General features: G+C 35.6%; 1 protein-coding gene across 17 annotated transcripts in view; it reads right to left on the bottom strand.

The window, feature by feature from the left end:
• KDM6A (lysine demethylase 6A) overlaps positions 1-14266 on the bottom strand; it is a 152067-nt gene that overhangs the window by 6999 nt on the left and 130802 nt on the right. For all 17 annotated transcript variants that reach the window (XR_014618872.1, XM_084295670.1, XM_084295671.1 and 14 more), the window contains 7 exons: positions 13565-13770; positions 11112-11176; positions 10937-11011; positions 8990-9138; positions 7611-7725; positions 5587-5774; positions 4242-4383 (listed from right to left, as the gene is read on the bottom strand). Coding sequence is in view for 16 of the 17 variants with exons in the window: in XM_084295670.1 (XP_084151796.1) it covers positions 4242-4383; positions 5587-5774; positions 7611-7725; positions 8990-9138; positions 10937-11011; positions 11112-11176; positions 13565-13770 (940 nt within the window). In the remaining variant the exon portion in view is untranslated. The remainder of the gene's footprint in view (positions 1-4241; positions 4384-5586; positions 5775-7610; positions 7726-8989; positions 9139-10936; positions 11012-11111; positions 11177-13564; positions 13771-14266) is intronic.

Below are 14266 nucleotides of genomic sequence, written 5' to 3'. Positions count from 1 at the left end.
AGGTCACCAGATTTCTAAATTACAATGTTATTTACAGTAATTTTTAGCTCTCAGCTATCTTATTTATTTGAGCCACTGCCTTTGCAGCCTTTAATTTTCTCCTCCACAGGGTGGTTACATTACATGCTCATTAGATGCAGAAGGAAGATTGGAAAATGTAAGGGGAAGAATAAACATTGGACAGAAAACAAAGTGCTCAAGAGTTCTATCAAAATGTTTTCAACTTGATCCTTCTCCCATTCTAAAGCCTTCAACATGTAATATCTATGTTCTGTATTTCTTCAAATGTTTCTTTCATGTGTTTCCAAGTAGTTAATAGAATTTTAGGCTTACTTTCAGATACTTTCCTCTCAATGTTTTACACTCAGATTGTTCACCTTCACTAAAAACAAGTCTTTAGCTTCATTTATACCCTTACTGTAGGAAAAATGCACAATTAAAAGCTTGTTTTTACGTTAAACTTATTTTCATATACCAATTTTCAAGGAAATTAACAGTTCACTTAGCTGTAACTCCTTCAGCACTTTTCAAGTTTGATGTTAATGGCACTCATGATGGTAAGGCCAACCATATGTGACAGATCATGCATTAACTCACTTGAATGTTAGACTAAGGTAGAAATGCTTCTGACAAGTTCAGTATCTTTGGTATAGCATTCTTTTATGCAATACAGCTCAATCTGAAATAATCTTAAAAGCTACCGTTTTCTTGTGCTGTCATCTGGAACAGTCTTTGGGTATGTCAAAGAGCAACTAGAAGCACATCTACCCACTTGCAGCCATTGTTCTCCATTCGTGACTCCCAAGGAGTTTTCAAAGTGTTATTTTCAAAGAGCTTTCCAGTGTTACGGTTGCGAAGAAAGAATCGCTCAAAATGTAATGCACAAATAACACCACTGCAACGTTTGCCAAAATTGCAACCAAAGCCAAAAACAATAGCTAGGAGGTGAATTACTCCTCCTTGGCTGAAATTCAGATCTGAGTAATGGCACTTGAAAATGTAGATGTTAACTATTTCATGCTGTCAAAGAATGGGAGAAAGCACACAAAGTATCACTTTGAAAATCCATACCATAATTTCCTAAAGTAGGAGAAGCCTAAAGAAAGCAAAAAAGGTGCATAATGGAGTCGCGGTGTGCAAGTGGGATAGGCTTTTAGTATTGTAGGCTTGCTTTATTCTGCCACACCTGGACCATTTCTCTCATACTCTTAATAGGTATGGCATAAAGAATATGAGTAAATCGCGTCCAGTCAAATTCAAATATTTAAGAGAAGATTTTGAAAGTGTGCTGAGAAGCCTGTTCTAATATTTAGATAACCAGTAAAGCTTCTGATGTGTGGAGACCATTGCAAAACTGACCTCTTTGTATCTTCCAGCTATTTGGCTTCCCTACCGACACTGAAATGTGATCTGGCTTTATGATTCTGTGCAAAATCGTTTCTCCCATGTCCTGGTCTTTTACATTTATAAAACTATTCTTGTAAAAGAACTTAGTATTTCAGTTACTTTGAAATTATTTTTTATGCCTTTATGCTATGTTCCCACTCTCTCTAAAGTTTTTCTCTTCCTCAGAGGCATTTGGAAGTCCTTCTGTATTTCCATTTAAGTTTTGCTGTTAATTTTTCTTTTTTTGAGGGTTGTGCTCTCTCAGTCAAGTTTAAATCATTTTATCTGTCTGCATTCCCACCCAGGATTTTACTGTTAACATAAAATTTTTAGAAAACATCTCATGAGAAAGTTTCAGATTTTGCTCTGTGTCTTTTATCTATAGCAAGGCAGCACTAAAATGTACATTACCTAAAAACACAAGGAGACTACAAATTCCTTCAAAAAGCAAAGAGCTTTTTTTGATTCTTTTTCCTACTGCTATTCTATTTCTTTTCATCATTAATCTAATTCCGAATACTTATATATATTCTTCTCAGATAACCTAGTGAGACACACTTGTATTTATCTTTCAAATTGGAATTACAAACTACTTTTTATCATTTTCCAAAAGCTGTTCTTTTGTGATATTCTGATACCTAAGAAGCCCCAGAGACAGAAGTCAAGCTATCTAAATGCCTGTGATATCTTCAATGTCATCATTTGAGATATATGGACCTCCGCTTTGGTAGAAAAGATGACAGTCATGTCACTGATACATTTTTTTTTTTTCCTGATGACAAATGAACAGTTAGCTTGAAATTGAATCAGCTGTATCAGGAACCACTATTCCTTAGATGTTTTTATACACATACATTGACACAAATATAAACACACAAAAGCCTGTATTTTGTATATAGTAAAATCTAGGCTGCAAATGATGATAGCTACTTGCCAGCTGGTACTATTCTCCTCCATACAAGCATTTCCAGGGAAAATTATGCAATTGCTTTCCTATCGTATGGGGATTTATGACAGTTCCTGCATTTCCACTGTCTATATAAGGCCACAGTCTAGTGTATTAGACTGTGTGTGCTGGTGACACCCATTTCTAGTTACAGCTATATCGTAAGTAGGGCAGCGACCACAGTGAAGAGTTATCTGAGGTTACTGTTCCTAGATGTAACACACTAGAGCTCATCACTGGGTCTTCTTCCCCTCCTTTGCATGCAAAGCATGAAACTTAGGATTTGGTTGACAACTTAGATGGAGAGCTTAATCTAAGTAAACCAGAAATGGTGTCAGTAGCATGGAAATACCAAGTGTACCTAAGACCAAAGTTTCAATCAGCTCTCAGCAACCTTATTTGTAAAGTACATACAAAATGTAGGTACCTCGCTACAAAAATCTCAGCTGCTACCAAATAAAGACAGTAGGAAACATCCATTTTGTTCCCTGTATTTCTTCACAACATTTTAAGATCTTCTCTTGGAGAAAGATGCCTAGCTTAGTAATGCTTTTCTCCTTTTAAACCTAAACCATGGCCAAAAAAATCCCACCACCCTTGTGCGAATGCAAAATACAGTTCCCAAATTATTGTAAAATCTTATTTTGCCAAAAACCTTCTAGAGCTCTTCTGACATTTACAATACTTGCTGGGCTTGGGAAGATAAATAACCTTTGAAATAAGTTTTTGTTTGTTTTTATTTAAAAATGGACTTCTTGTTTTCCTCCTTCCCAACACTTACTCCTTTCCCATTTCTCAATTCTAACAGTAGACTACTCAATTTCTCTTCTCCCTTTTTAACAGCTAGCATCCTGACTACGATTGCTCATAACTTAGGGGCAGGACTGTCAAACATTCAACAAAGATTTTCTTCAATCTAGATATTCGTTGATATGTTTTAAAAAAAAGTATTCATATTTAAGTGCCATTCCAAAACCTAGTTATGCAGTTACTACAGACCTGTTTTCAACCTACAACACTCTTGTGCCTTATAGTTACCATTTCACTTGTCAAATGATAGAAGGATTCAATGCCTGTTGATCCAGCATGCTGAAAAGACTAAGTGCCTAAGCCAGAAGTTCTTCTGGTTGGTTGAAGAAAAACAGAGAGCTGTAACCATAGCATTCTCATGATGAATCATTCATTTTGGAATTTATTCCTCCACTTTCTTTGGGACAAGCCTATGATATATGCTGAAATGTCCATTTATTCCTCACCCTGGATTTAATGACTTATATTTGCTTGAAGTAGCACTCCTAAAAACATTACTAAAGATGCTCTGAGTCAGGAATATTTCTGCATTTTGGAGTAAGTGTATGAGAAATGTGCCTATACTCAAGTATAATTTTACAGATCAGTTCATTGTTCAGAAGAGCAAGCTAAGGGAAGGAGGCTTCCAGTTCCTACTTGGCCTTATTTAAAAATTTATATTGGATTTCCAAATGACAGTGTGTGAGCCTTAACTAAAGAGAGGTTCTAGAAATGTAAAATTAAATTTAACTTTGCTGTAAAAATAAGTAATGATTCTAATATTTCGACTGATAACCTAAATTTGTTATTTCTTATGGTATATACTCTGAAGAATGTTTTGTTGTCTAAGTCAACTGCTTCTGTAAACTGCTGTATTGGAGTCTATTGCATATTTAACAACAGAGGTTAATTAGATCATTCTCAAGCTATGTCACAGTATCATCAAATATAATGTATTACAATCAATATCTAAAAATGGGTTCTTTAAAAAAAAAAGACTGTGAAATCATTTTGGCTTGATTCTCAGGAACAGTAGTCTTACAGAGGGCTATTTACAGATTAACTCTTGTTTTATGGTTGAAGAGGAAATGGATATAGGAAATGTTAAAAGAAAACTTACTTTATCATTTCAAAAAGCTTTGGATCTGAGACCTTGATATTTCGAGCCATATTCCATGAAAGATGAACCATGGGTACTATGGACTTTACGCTCTGAAGTTTATTCCACTCGTACCGTTCCACTGCCAATTTGTACTGACAGGCTATAGAAAATCACAGACGTAATTAGTCAAGTTAACAAGTAAGTACCAACTGAATCCAAAATAATTTGATTATATTTAAAATCTAGGCTTTTAAGGGTGAGATTAAACAGCCTATTCGCTGCAAATTTAAATTAAAAAAAAAAATAATCTCTAAAACGTTTATTTATTGTATTTCAGAAGCTGAAAGAACATAATACCACAGTAGCAACAACCACCTGTGAAAACAAGAATTTACAACTGTTCGATTTCTATGCTGAACAAAGAACACCAATTCAAAAAGGGTTACTTGACTTTTGCAATGTCTGCATATTCTTTATCATTTTACAGTGCTACAGCATATAATTTGAAAAGGAAGACTGCACCTTGAGAGGTTTGTGCAGTGAGTCAGACTTTTTCATTAAGCAGCCTACTCACCCCACACTTTTTAAAAAAATGTTTTGCAAAACTTACTGTGGCTGAACATGTGATATCTGTATCAATTAATCATATAATCCTGGAGACACCCTATTTATTGCACCATAATGAAATAAAGATACAACTTAAACTATTCAAGAAAACAGTGTGTTTTTTTTGTTGTTCTTTTTTTTTTTTTTTTTGACATTCTGTCCAAATTCCTAACAGAATCTCCTTATTTTTGCTGTGAACTTTTTCCCATCTTCACATCTAAAAATCTTCCTAAACCATGGTTCAAAAATAAAGGCTTCCAGAGCAGTAGGCCTGAAAAATCTTACATTCCTTCATTTAAATATATTTTTTAATCAACTGTTTGTGTTTACTAATGCTTTCACTAAGGACCTGTTAGGTATCTCTTGTCCTGAAAAAATGAGATTAGACAAGTCCTCAATTCGTAAGTAAGCTGCAGCACAGTCTTTTGGGTGGAACGGGTTTGGGGAGAGAAAGGTAAGAAAACAGCCTACAAAACAGAGTGTATGAGTTCATCTCAACACTTTGTCCTGCCAGTGTTTGCTGTGCAATTGTAATTTCTAGAAGTCCATTAGATAGAGGAGTGCAATAACTGCATTCTTGATGCTTTCACTTCCTCTTACCAATGAAATTATTTAATGCTTCAAGACACCAAAATGTTTAAAAAAAATCATTTTTTTTTTATCTAGCAAACTTGTTAAATTATTAAGAAATGGCAGGTTCCACAGCTTACATAAAATAGTATGACCTTACTTCAGCACACACACTATTCAACCATACCTGTAAGAGGGCCAACGTTCCAAGCGATGTTGTTGCACCAACCGATAGCCTGAACCCAGTGAACAGTGCCAGCATTTATCCACACCAAATCCCCTGGTCTTTGAATAAACCTATAAACTGGGACATTGGCTTCATACAAATCCTCCAAGTTTGGCCACCAAGACCCCATTAGGAAATTCATATTGTTCCTGAAACAAGAGGAGAAAACAATTTTCAGCATTTATCAGCATATGTTTTAGTAGCCAATACCACAATAAAATTACCTGTAAAAAGTAATCACCATCATAAATGCTATCTGCAACTAATCACCGACCCAGTAGGACTAGACAAATGGAAAGTTTCATCTATAAAATTTCAGATCCTAATTCCACGTCTTACATCCTGCCATATATTGAAATGTTTAACCTTCTGCTCATGTGAAGTCAGTTCCTGGCTTCCAGTTAAGTTCTATTTTCCTTTAAATTTCCCAGTATTAATAATGCTGAGGAAGAGAAATTCTTGGTTAGACCTAGCGTGACATCGGTGCAGCATGTTGTTTTCTTTTTAATGAGAGCAACTAATTTGATATACACATCTTACAAATGCTTTCTGTTTCAAGCAACATTAAACATGTACTCATGCTGTCACTGCAAGCATGCACACAAGAATGACCTGTTGGTACTACCTCAACTGCTAGGCACAGGTCTATGATATGTTCAGACAGGAAATACTATACCCGTCCTGAGAAGCAGGACAAAAAGGCCTCCATATGAATTTCCCAACAATGAAATCTTATCTTCTAGTATGGTTATGCAAAATACATACTTCTCTCCCTTTCTCATCTCAATTTTAGACGATTTTTCTATTGCACATTGGCAATTCAGTTTTCAATGACCGTTCAGTGCCTCTATCAGGCACTCTGGACTGTTTAAGAGGTTACCAAGGTCTTAGATTCTCTGTCACGCTTAGAAGGGCACTGCCATAAGGGCAACAAGCATACTGCCACCAGAGACATTGCAATTGCATCAGTGGAATTACAGTTCTGAGGCGGGTAATCTTTGTAAAGGTGGATGACATAAGAACAGTTGTCAGTGTACAGGCAGAAAATATACAGACACTGAGAAGAATCTGCAGAGCTTTGGAGAAGTTCTGAAGAAATGTCAACAGTTTAGGTCAGCTAATTTCGCAAGATGAGAAAAAAAAAATCTCCCTTAAGATCAAACGAACATGGCATGATGAGGGGACACACCTGCTTCTCCTCTTTTTTATTTTCTCCTTCTCCTTAAGCACGCACTCTACACAAAGCACAACATACAAGCTCTAATTCTGGAGCAAGTCCAGTATTACCCAAGGCTCAGTATACCTCAACTTTTTAAAGCAAGTTACAAACTCGTAAGTGTATGTCAAGCATGCCATGACGCCTTCTAGAATCTGGGTAAACTAAGCTCTGCCATTAGAAGCTGCAAGAAACTGTGCCAAATAGCATGGCCGGGTACTTGCTGGAGTACAACATGTACATTAATCATAATCAAGACTAACAGCATGCATCACCAGGAAAATGCTTCACTCCATCACTCCTAAAAACAAGCAAACAAACAAAACAACAAACAAAAAAGCACCAAAACAAAAACCCAGCTCCCTGACCCCCCAATTCTTTTCCGTTACCCTACTACAACAGCCCTAAAAGCCATTATGAAAGCATCACCATTTGGTATGAGTAGGGGTTAGCTTTAACACGCGTAATAAAATGGCCAGACAAACAGCAAGGATTGAGACAGATTATCTGATGTGGCAACATTTTTTTTTGAGACAAAAACTATCACAGGGCACCTAAGGCAATCCATGTTTCTGGACGTTGCACAAATGCTCTATTTTGACATTCTAGATTTTGCATTTTGAGTTGTTTTAAAGACTTTTCAAACTACATGGAAAACCCGTAAAATACCCACTTTTAACACCCCCAGTGAGTACTTTCCCCCTTCCCACTAGGTCTGATAAAGGAACAGAGAACTCAATAAAAATAGAGAACAGCATGCCCAGCTTACTTTTCACAGAAGTCATTCATGACACCCCAATAGCTTTCAGGGACAACAAACCACTCACAGTCACCTGGACCGATATTTATATTTACTGAACAAAAGTTGTTATTTTCTTGATGACCTGAAATTTAGAGAAAAATAAATACACGTTATGTAAGGCTGAGCTACCAAAATAACACCATGAAAATGCAAAGTTAGTTACAGTTACTAAAAACAAAACAAAAAAAACAGTTAAAAAAACAGTTTTTCAATTTTTATATATTTTTATATATATTTTTATATATATTTTTATATATATATATATATATATATATATATATACACACACACACTTATATAAACAGTTTAAAAACAGTTTAAGTTTTTATGTATTTTTATGTGATACCTGTTGCACTGTTTAGGGGCTTCACAGTATTAAGAAATGTAATTAAGTTGCCGAGGACAAAAGAATTCTGCTTTTGTTAGTTTGTGGAAAATGCAAAATGGGAATTACCAATCTTATGAAACTGGCCAACACATAAGCAGTTCCCCTTTAGTAAAAATAAATGCTTCAAGATGCTAAAACCTGGATTTTGTGTTTTGTGACAGCTCGTGACAGTCAGGAGCAAAACTCCATGACTTCAGGCACTGAATAGACAAGTGGCAACAAAATCTGTCCCAAAGAGCTTTCAGAATCAATGTAGAAATACCAGAATTTTATCTTCTTTTGACAGCTGGAAAACTGAACCATAATCCCTAATAGAATTATCTAAAGAAGTACTTCAGCCCAAAGAGATTCTGAAATTTAGTCCAGATCCCACAAGTCTCAGTCCAGTGCCAGTACTGGTTTTGGCTGGGACTGAGTTAATTTTGGCTAAGCATCTGCCTGCCAATGGGAAGTAGTGAATGAATTCCTTATTTTGCTTTGCTTGTGTGCGCAGCTTTTGCTTGACCTATTAAACTGTCTTTACCTCAGCCCAAGAGTTTTCTCACTTTTACCTTTGTGATTCACTTCCCCATCCAACTGGGAGGGGTGGGAATGACAGGATGTGTGGTGCTTCGTGACCTCTGGGGGTTAACCAACAACAGTGCCCCACCACAACACTATTCATTACAGGGTCTTATTCTCAAGGCAGCCGAGAATTTAAAAAGTACAACCACCAAGCACTGCAGAAATCCACAAACTTCCACGACACGGAAATTTAGTGCTTTGCACATGCAGAACTAAGTTAAATGAGAAATTAAAAAATTCTGAATATGTGCTATTTTATCTTGTTCAAACCTGCTAGAATATAAGAAATATTTGCAGTGCAGTTAACACCACAACAGTAGAACCTGTTGTTTGTTTTTTGTTTGTTTGTTTGTTTGTTTCTGTTGCTGTTTTTCCATGCAAAGATTATACTCACCTGGTGTTCTGCTTCCTGGGACCTTCATGTACAACTGCACTGTGTTCATGCCCAGGATGGTATGACCAACATGGCTTAGAAGATTTCCTGCTGATACCACACGTACAAAAGCAGGAAGTTTTGTCAGTTCATGGAGTTGCAACTTCCACCTGCAGCAAAATAGCAAATTGACAAACTGTGAATCCCTAAAACTCTTCTAAGAGTTTGGGAAAGACAAATATTTTTAAAAAATTATTAGTGTCATAGATGAAGGAGAAGACAACCTTCTACTGTGTAACTTACCATCTTTAAAGAAGGAAGTTTACAGAATGCAATAACCTTACTTGATAGCTACAGAAATTTAGATGGCAATTTTTATTTAACTGTGAACTAGAAGACCTGGTGACCTAACTGAATCTTGTAGTTATGCAATCAGTTGCTATACCGCTGGAAAACCCTGCTTGCAATTTACACCTTGGTGTGTATCTTTTCCAAGCAAACACACAAGTTTGCTCTCCCCACACTCTAACCCAGTCAGGAACTGTTTTTGACATACTTCCAAGATCCAAATGATAATGACGACATGGCATTTGCTAGGAAGACTGAACACACCTTAACTTGCAAACACTATTGCTGTGACGAAGAATAAAGTTAACTGTATGCACATGCTATGGAACTGAGTATTTGTATTATTGAAAACATATCTTCAACCACAAAAATCTCCTAACTTAAGTGTGGAGCTCAGTAATGTCACCCAGGTATCTGTGTTACTCTCTTGATTCCAAAATATTTCCAAACGTAATCACACATATGACAGGTTAGTTCAGGGGGAAAAATTTTTTGTAGCAAAAGCTGAGACTGCAGATCAGATGATCTGGCATCTGTCTGTGATCCTTCAAGAACTATTTGAAGTATCAAAACCAATTCCTATGAGCCTCAGGTTAGTCGTGCTTAGATTAAAGTCTCTCTCACCCAAAGCACTGCTCTCAGGGATAGTTTATTGGCAACAATTTTGTACCTACAGATGGAATTTTCTTTAGAAAAAAAACAATCAATATTTAAAATTTCATAACAATCTCTAAACACACATCTGTATACACAATGATATTCCAGAGAAGACGCCACAAAAGACCTATCAGCATCTTAAGCAGGCCTTATTCCTCAGTTTCCGACACTATAACATTTTCTCCTGCTATAATTACTGAAGTACATCAGAATTTTTCTACTGCAGCTGGTGGGACTGACAGCCTATATGTAATAGTATATGTTTCCATACATTTCCAAGTAGAGATTGGAAAAAAAAAAAAAAAAAAAAAAAAGAAAGGACTTTCAGGGTATTTCTGATACATTCTCAAGTTTTTCTGTGCTACTTTCCTCCACTTCTTGGCTTCACAAAGGTATCTCTAGTCTAAAGAATACTCTGTGTTTCCATCCCTCCCCTTTGTGTGTGTGTGTGTATGTGTTTAATTCTGGGTGAGTATCATGGCTTATCTACATGCATTCATCAGTCTGTTTTTTGCTACCTATACTGAACTCTGTTCCTGGGTAGTGAAGCAAGAGCTAACAGAAAATGGAAACAAGAAGAATGAGCGTTGGAACAAAAGGGGATGGAGGAGAAGGGAGGAAAACAATTTAAAACATCAGAATGAAATGGATATTATGGATATAATACAAGGGAATGTATTAGAAGGATTGCTAGAAAGAACAGTGACTGATGGATGCTTAAAGTTGCTTACTGAAAAAATAAAGATCCTGGAAAGAAAAATTTGAAAAAAGATTTTAAGGCAAGACAGATTCATAACAACTTTTTAATACTAAAGGTAACAATTTAATTGCAGTAATGGGGCTTCCAACTGGAATTGGGTTTATCAACAAACCAACTGACCTCTGAGAAGAATGCATTAGTTTTCCAGGAGTATCACACTGTAGAATACCACTGTGAGCAAAAGAAACTGCAATCAGACTTACTTTTTGTCATCTGACAGGTCAATGTTGGTCCCAAACTTGATTGTTTTAAAAGGTCCTCTTCTCCTCCTCCCAGAGCTGTAAATACAAAAAATGTAACAGATGAATGTGAAAGTGAGAACAGTGTTTAAAAAAAAAGAAAACAGCTATAGAATTATCATATTAATACCACACTTACTTATCTGAAGATGTGGATTCATTATCTGAGTGGTCCTTGTGGTGACTCTTTTTCTCATTTTCCTCCTATAAAATACAATTGTGAAAATGTTTAATAATTTAAATAAATGATAACATTTAAATAACTTAAATATAAAATAAGTGTATATATAAAATATAGGCATATAAAGGTATGAAGTGATAGCCTGCTAACAGACTTAAGTACATTTGTTTCAAGATGGTCGTACAACCTTTAAAATATCTGTATTTGGAATATTATATGAGCATTACTGTTAAAATAAAATATACAAAAAACAGTTATTAGTCAAAAGACATTGAAAAAAAATCTTCATGACTAAAAATTCAGTCAAGTTCAGGCCAGGAAACAAGATGTCTCTACAATGTAAATATTTCTGTTAGCCTATATTAGAGTGGCAAATTAATGTGTTGGTTTGCTTCATTATGCAGGTGAAAAGGAACCCAATCTAAATGAATACTGCTAACTTTTTTAGACAAGAACATTTATCTACCTTCAAAATCAAGCAGGTCTCCTGACGTGAAACTAGGATGACTAATATTTATAAAATTCATTTTATAATATCCATTATACAAAGTCTTTTGAATTTTTAATAGCCATCTGCTATTTTAGCACTGCAGTATTAGGACCATGACTACTGGAAAAAGTCTAACTAATATTAAATGATGTAATTTTATCTTTTTAGCAGAGAGGGCTCAAAATCCTATTCTAAAACCTTCTTTTTTCACAACTAGATGGACAAAGAAGGTGAAAGAGTAAGATGAAAAGTAGGAAAGAACTGCCTGGATGCTATCCAAAGATCTTTGTCTCTGAATGGGACTGTTGTTAAGTCTCAAAGTGCCCTATGTACCTGAGAAAGTCTTATTCATCCTTTGAATGAAGGACAAAGAGAAACAAAAAGGAACCTAGTGATGATGGATTTATGAAATCCTGAAAGACATGTTAGAAAAGCAATGTAATAGTTGTTAGAGGGAAAAAAAAAAAAGGTCACTTAAGGCAAGCCAACATGATTGTGTCAGTAGAAAGAAGAAACATGGCTTTCATTTGAACACTACAAAAGTCACCTAAGGACAGGACAAAGCAGTGTTAGGCAGAAGAAGCACATGCACTTAGAACAACGTCGTTTTGATTTCCAAAGGAAAAATGAAAAATTGTCATTATGAAAATTATTTTACATGCTACATTTTTACTCCCAATTTCTAGCAGAAAAAATAAACAACAACCACCACAACACCAGAAAATACTGCAGTCGCTTCTTGGTACCAAATCAAAACTGAGACTTTCCCGCTGACAAGCTCGTACATAACCAATCGCATACTTTATTAAACGTGCTTTTCTGTAACATTATACATATGTCATGTTCTCCAGCCCCTCTGAACTGATGCTCAAGAATACAATGCTGGTGCAAATCTTCACAGAAAATCCCATTCAAGTCCCAAGCTAGGCCAATCTACACACTCTTAATGATTTCAGTGCTCCCCACATCCCAGTAGTATTCCTTTGCCTTTTCCTCATCCTATACCAATCTCACTCAAATCATAACTACCTTGCCTTTTCTTTTCTTCAACCACAGATTCATTTCTTTGCTTTAAATCCTTTCCTCTAACGCATGAAATTTGAACTGAGAATTTCTCTTTTTCCCTTTATGAAACCATTGTTGTTTTAGCATAACAGCAGTGAAAACTGCAACCAACAACTGATTCCCTGTGTTTTCCCAATTATCTAATCAACAGCTGGTCAATAATACCTTTTCTTTTGTTTCACCTTACCCTAATCTTTTCACAACGCTCAATAACATATGCCTTAGATGAATGCCCACAGCTAATTACAAGGATGCACTTACTACTTCAACAAAAAATATTGAAAATTAGTATCAATAAAGTATAATGTATGTCAACTTCTATACTAAACAGAAAATGTTATGTTTGGAGCCCAGCTGTAACAAATACGCAAAGCAGACACTCTGAGGGGGGGAAATGTTAATACAGTATTTTAAACCATTTTGCTGAAAGAGAAGTATGAGCATAGATTAATTAAGCATGCTATGAAGAAGTAAGAAATATCATTTCAAAGCATGTGTGAAATTAGAAGCAATGCAAATAAGAAAACTGTCTGAAGTTCTACGTGTTTTAATATGCATTTTGACATCACTATACAAAAGCTTAAAGGTAACAAGCTTTTAAAATATGTAACAGCCAGGAGCTTTACATTAAGAAAATTAAGTCTACATTAAGAACCTGGGGGGAACAAATACCCTGAATACCGTTTGACTCTCTATTCAGAATGGAATTTGTAAAATTATTTGTGCCCTTCATGCTGACGGGAATGCCTCTGTTTCCTTAGAACTAGTGCATTTTTTCCCAATAGCCATTACTAATACAATTTGGTTCCAGAGTTAGTACACAGTTTTTAAATTCTAACTTGAACAATGGACTCACCCTTAAAGACTCCTGGAACGAAGAGGCCTGGTACTGTGCATATTTAGCAATTGTTGTATGAGATCTACTGCTTTCACAACGCCATATTTTCTTTGTTCCAGTGGGGTCCCAGTTTTCATCTGCTGGCTGCAGTAGTTGTGTCCTCACTTCTACTATGTGTTCATTATTTGCTTCTACCAATGTCTTAGTAGAGAAGAGTCCTAAATCTAATAAATAATAGAATTCACAAATGATAGTTAAAATATTACAAAAGTTCCAAGAATATAAGATATTAATACATAACATTATCTAAAGGATTAATCTAAAACATATATTTTCCCTCAGCCTTCAGAATACAGCCCCCCTATATCTTAAAAATTACACTTCTGATAATGCTCAAAAAGCTTTTCTGCACAACAAGAACTTGGCAGCTACTATAGTATGAGCTATATTCCAGCATCTGTAAGATGTATATTCCAAGAAAAATCTATAAACATGGATAAATCTATTACCAATGAAGTATTTTTCAGACAACTAGAGCTCTATGAATGTACTTCCATTATGTAACCCACTTCCTACTAGCAATGACAGTTTTTCAAGCTACAAAGTTCAAAATATTGTACACAGTGAGATCACTAAATCTAAGCACAAAGACACATAGCCATAGCTTCCATAAGAAAAAAAGACCATCTGTAAGCCCCCAAGCCCACAGCTCAGTTCCTC

The sequence above is a fragment of the Netta rufina genome (genome assembly GCF_964035555.1).
Source record: "Netta rufina genome assembly, chromosome: 1".
NCBI classification, from domain to species: domain Eukaryota; kingdom Metazoa; phylum Chordata; class Aves; order Anseriformes; family Anatidae; genus Netta; species Netta rufina.
The sequence above is the reverse complement of the archived record's forward strand: the minus strand, read 5'-3'. Positions and strand labels throughout refer to the sequence as shown.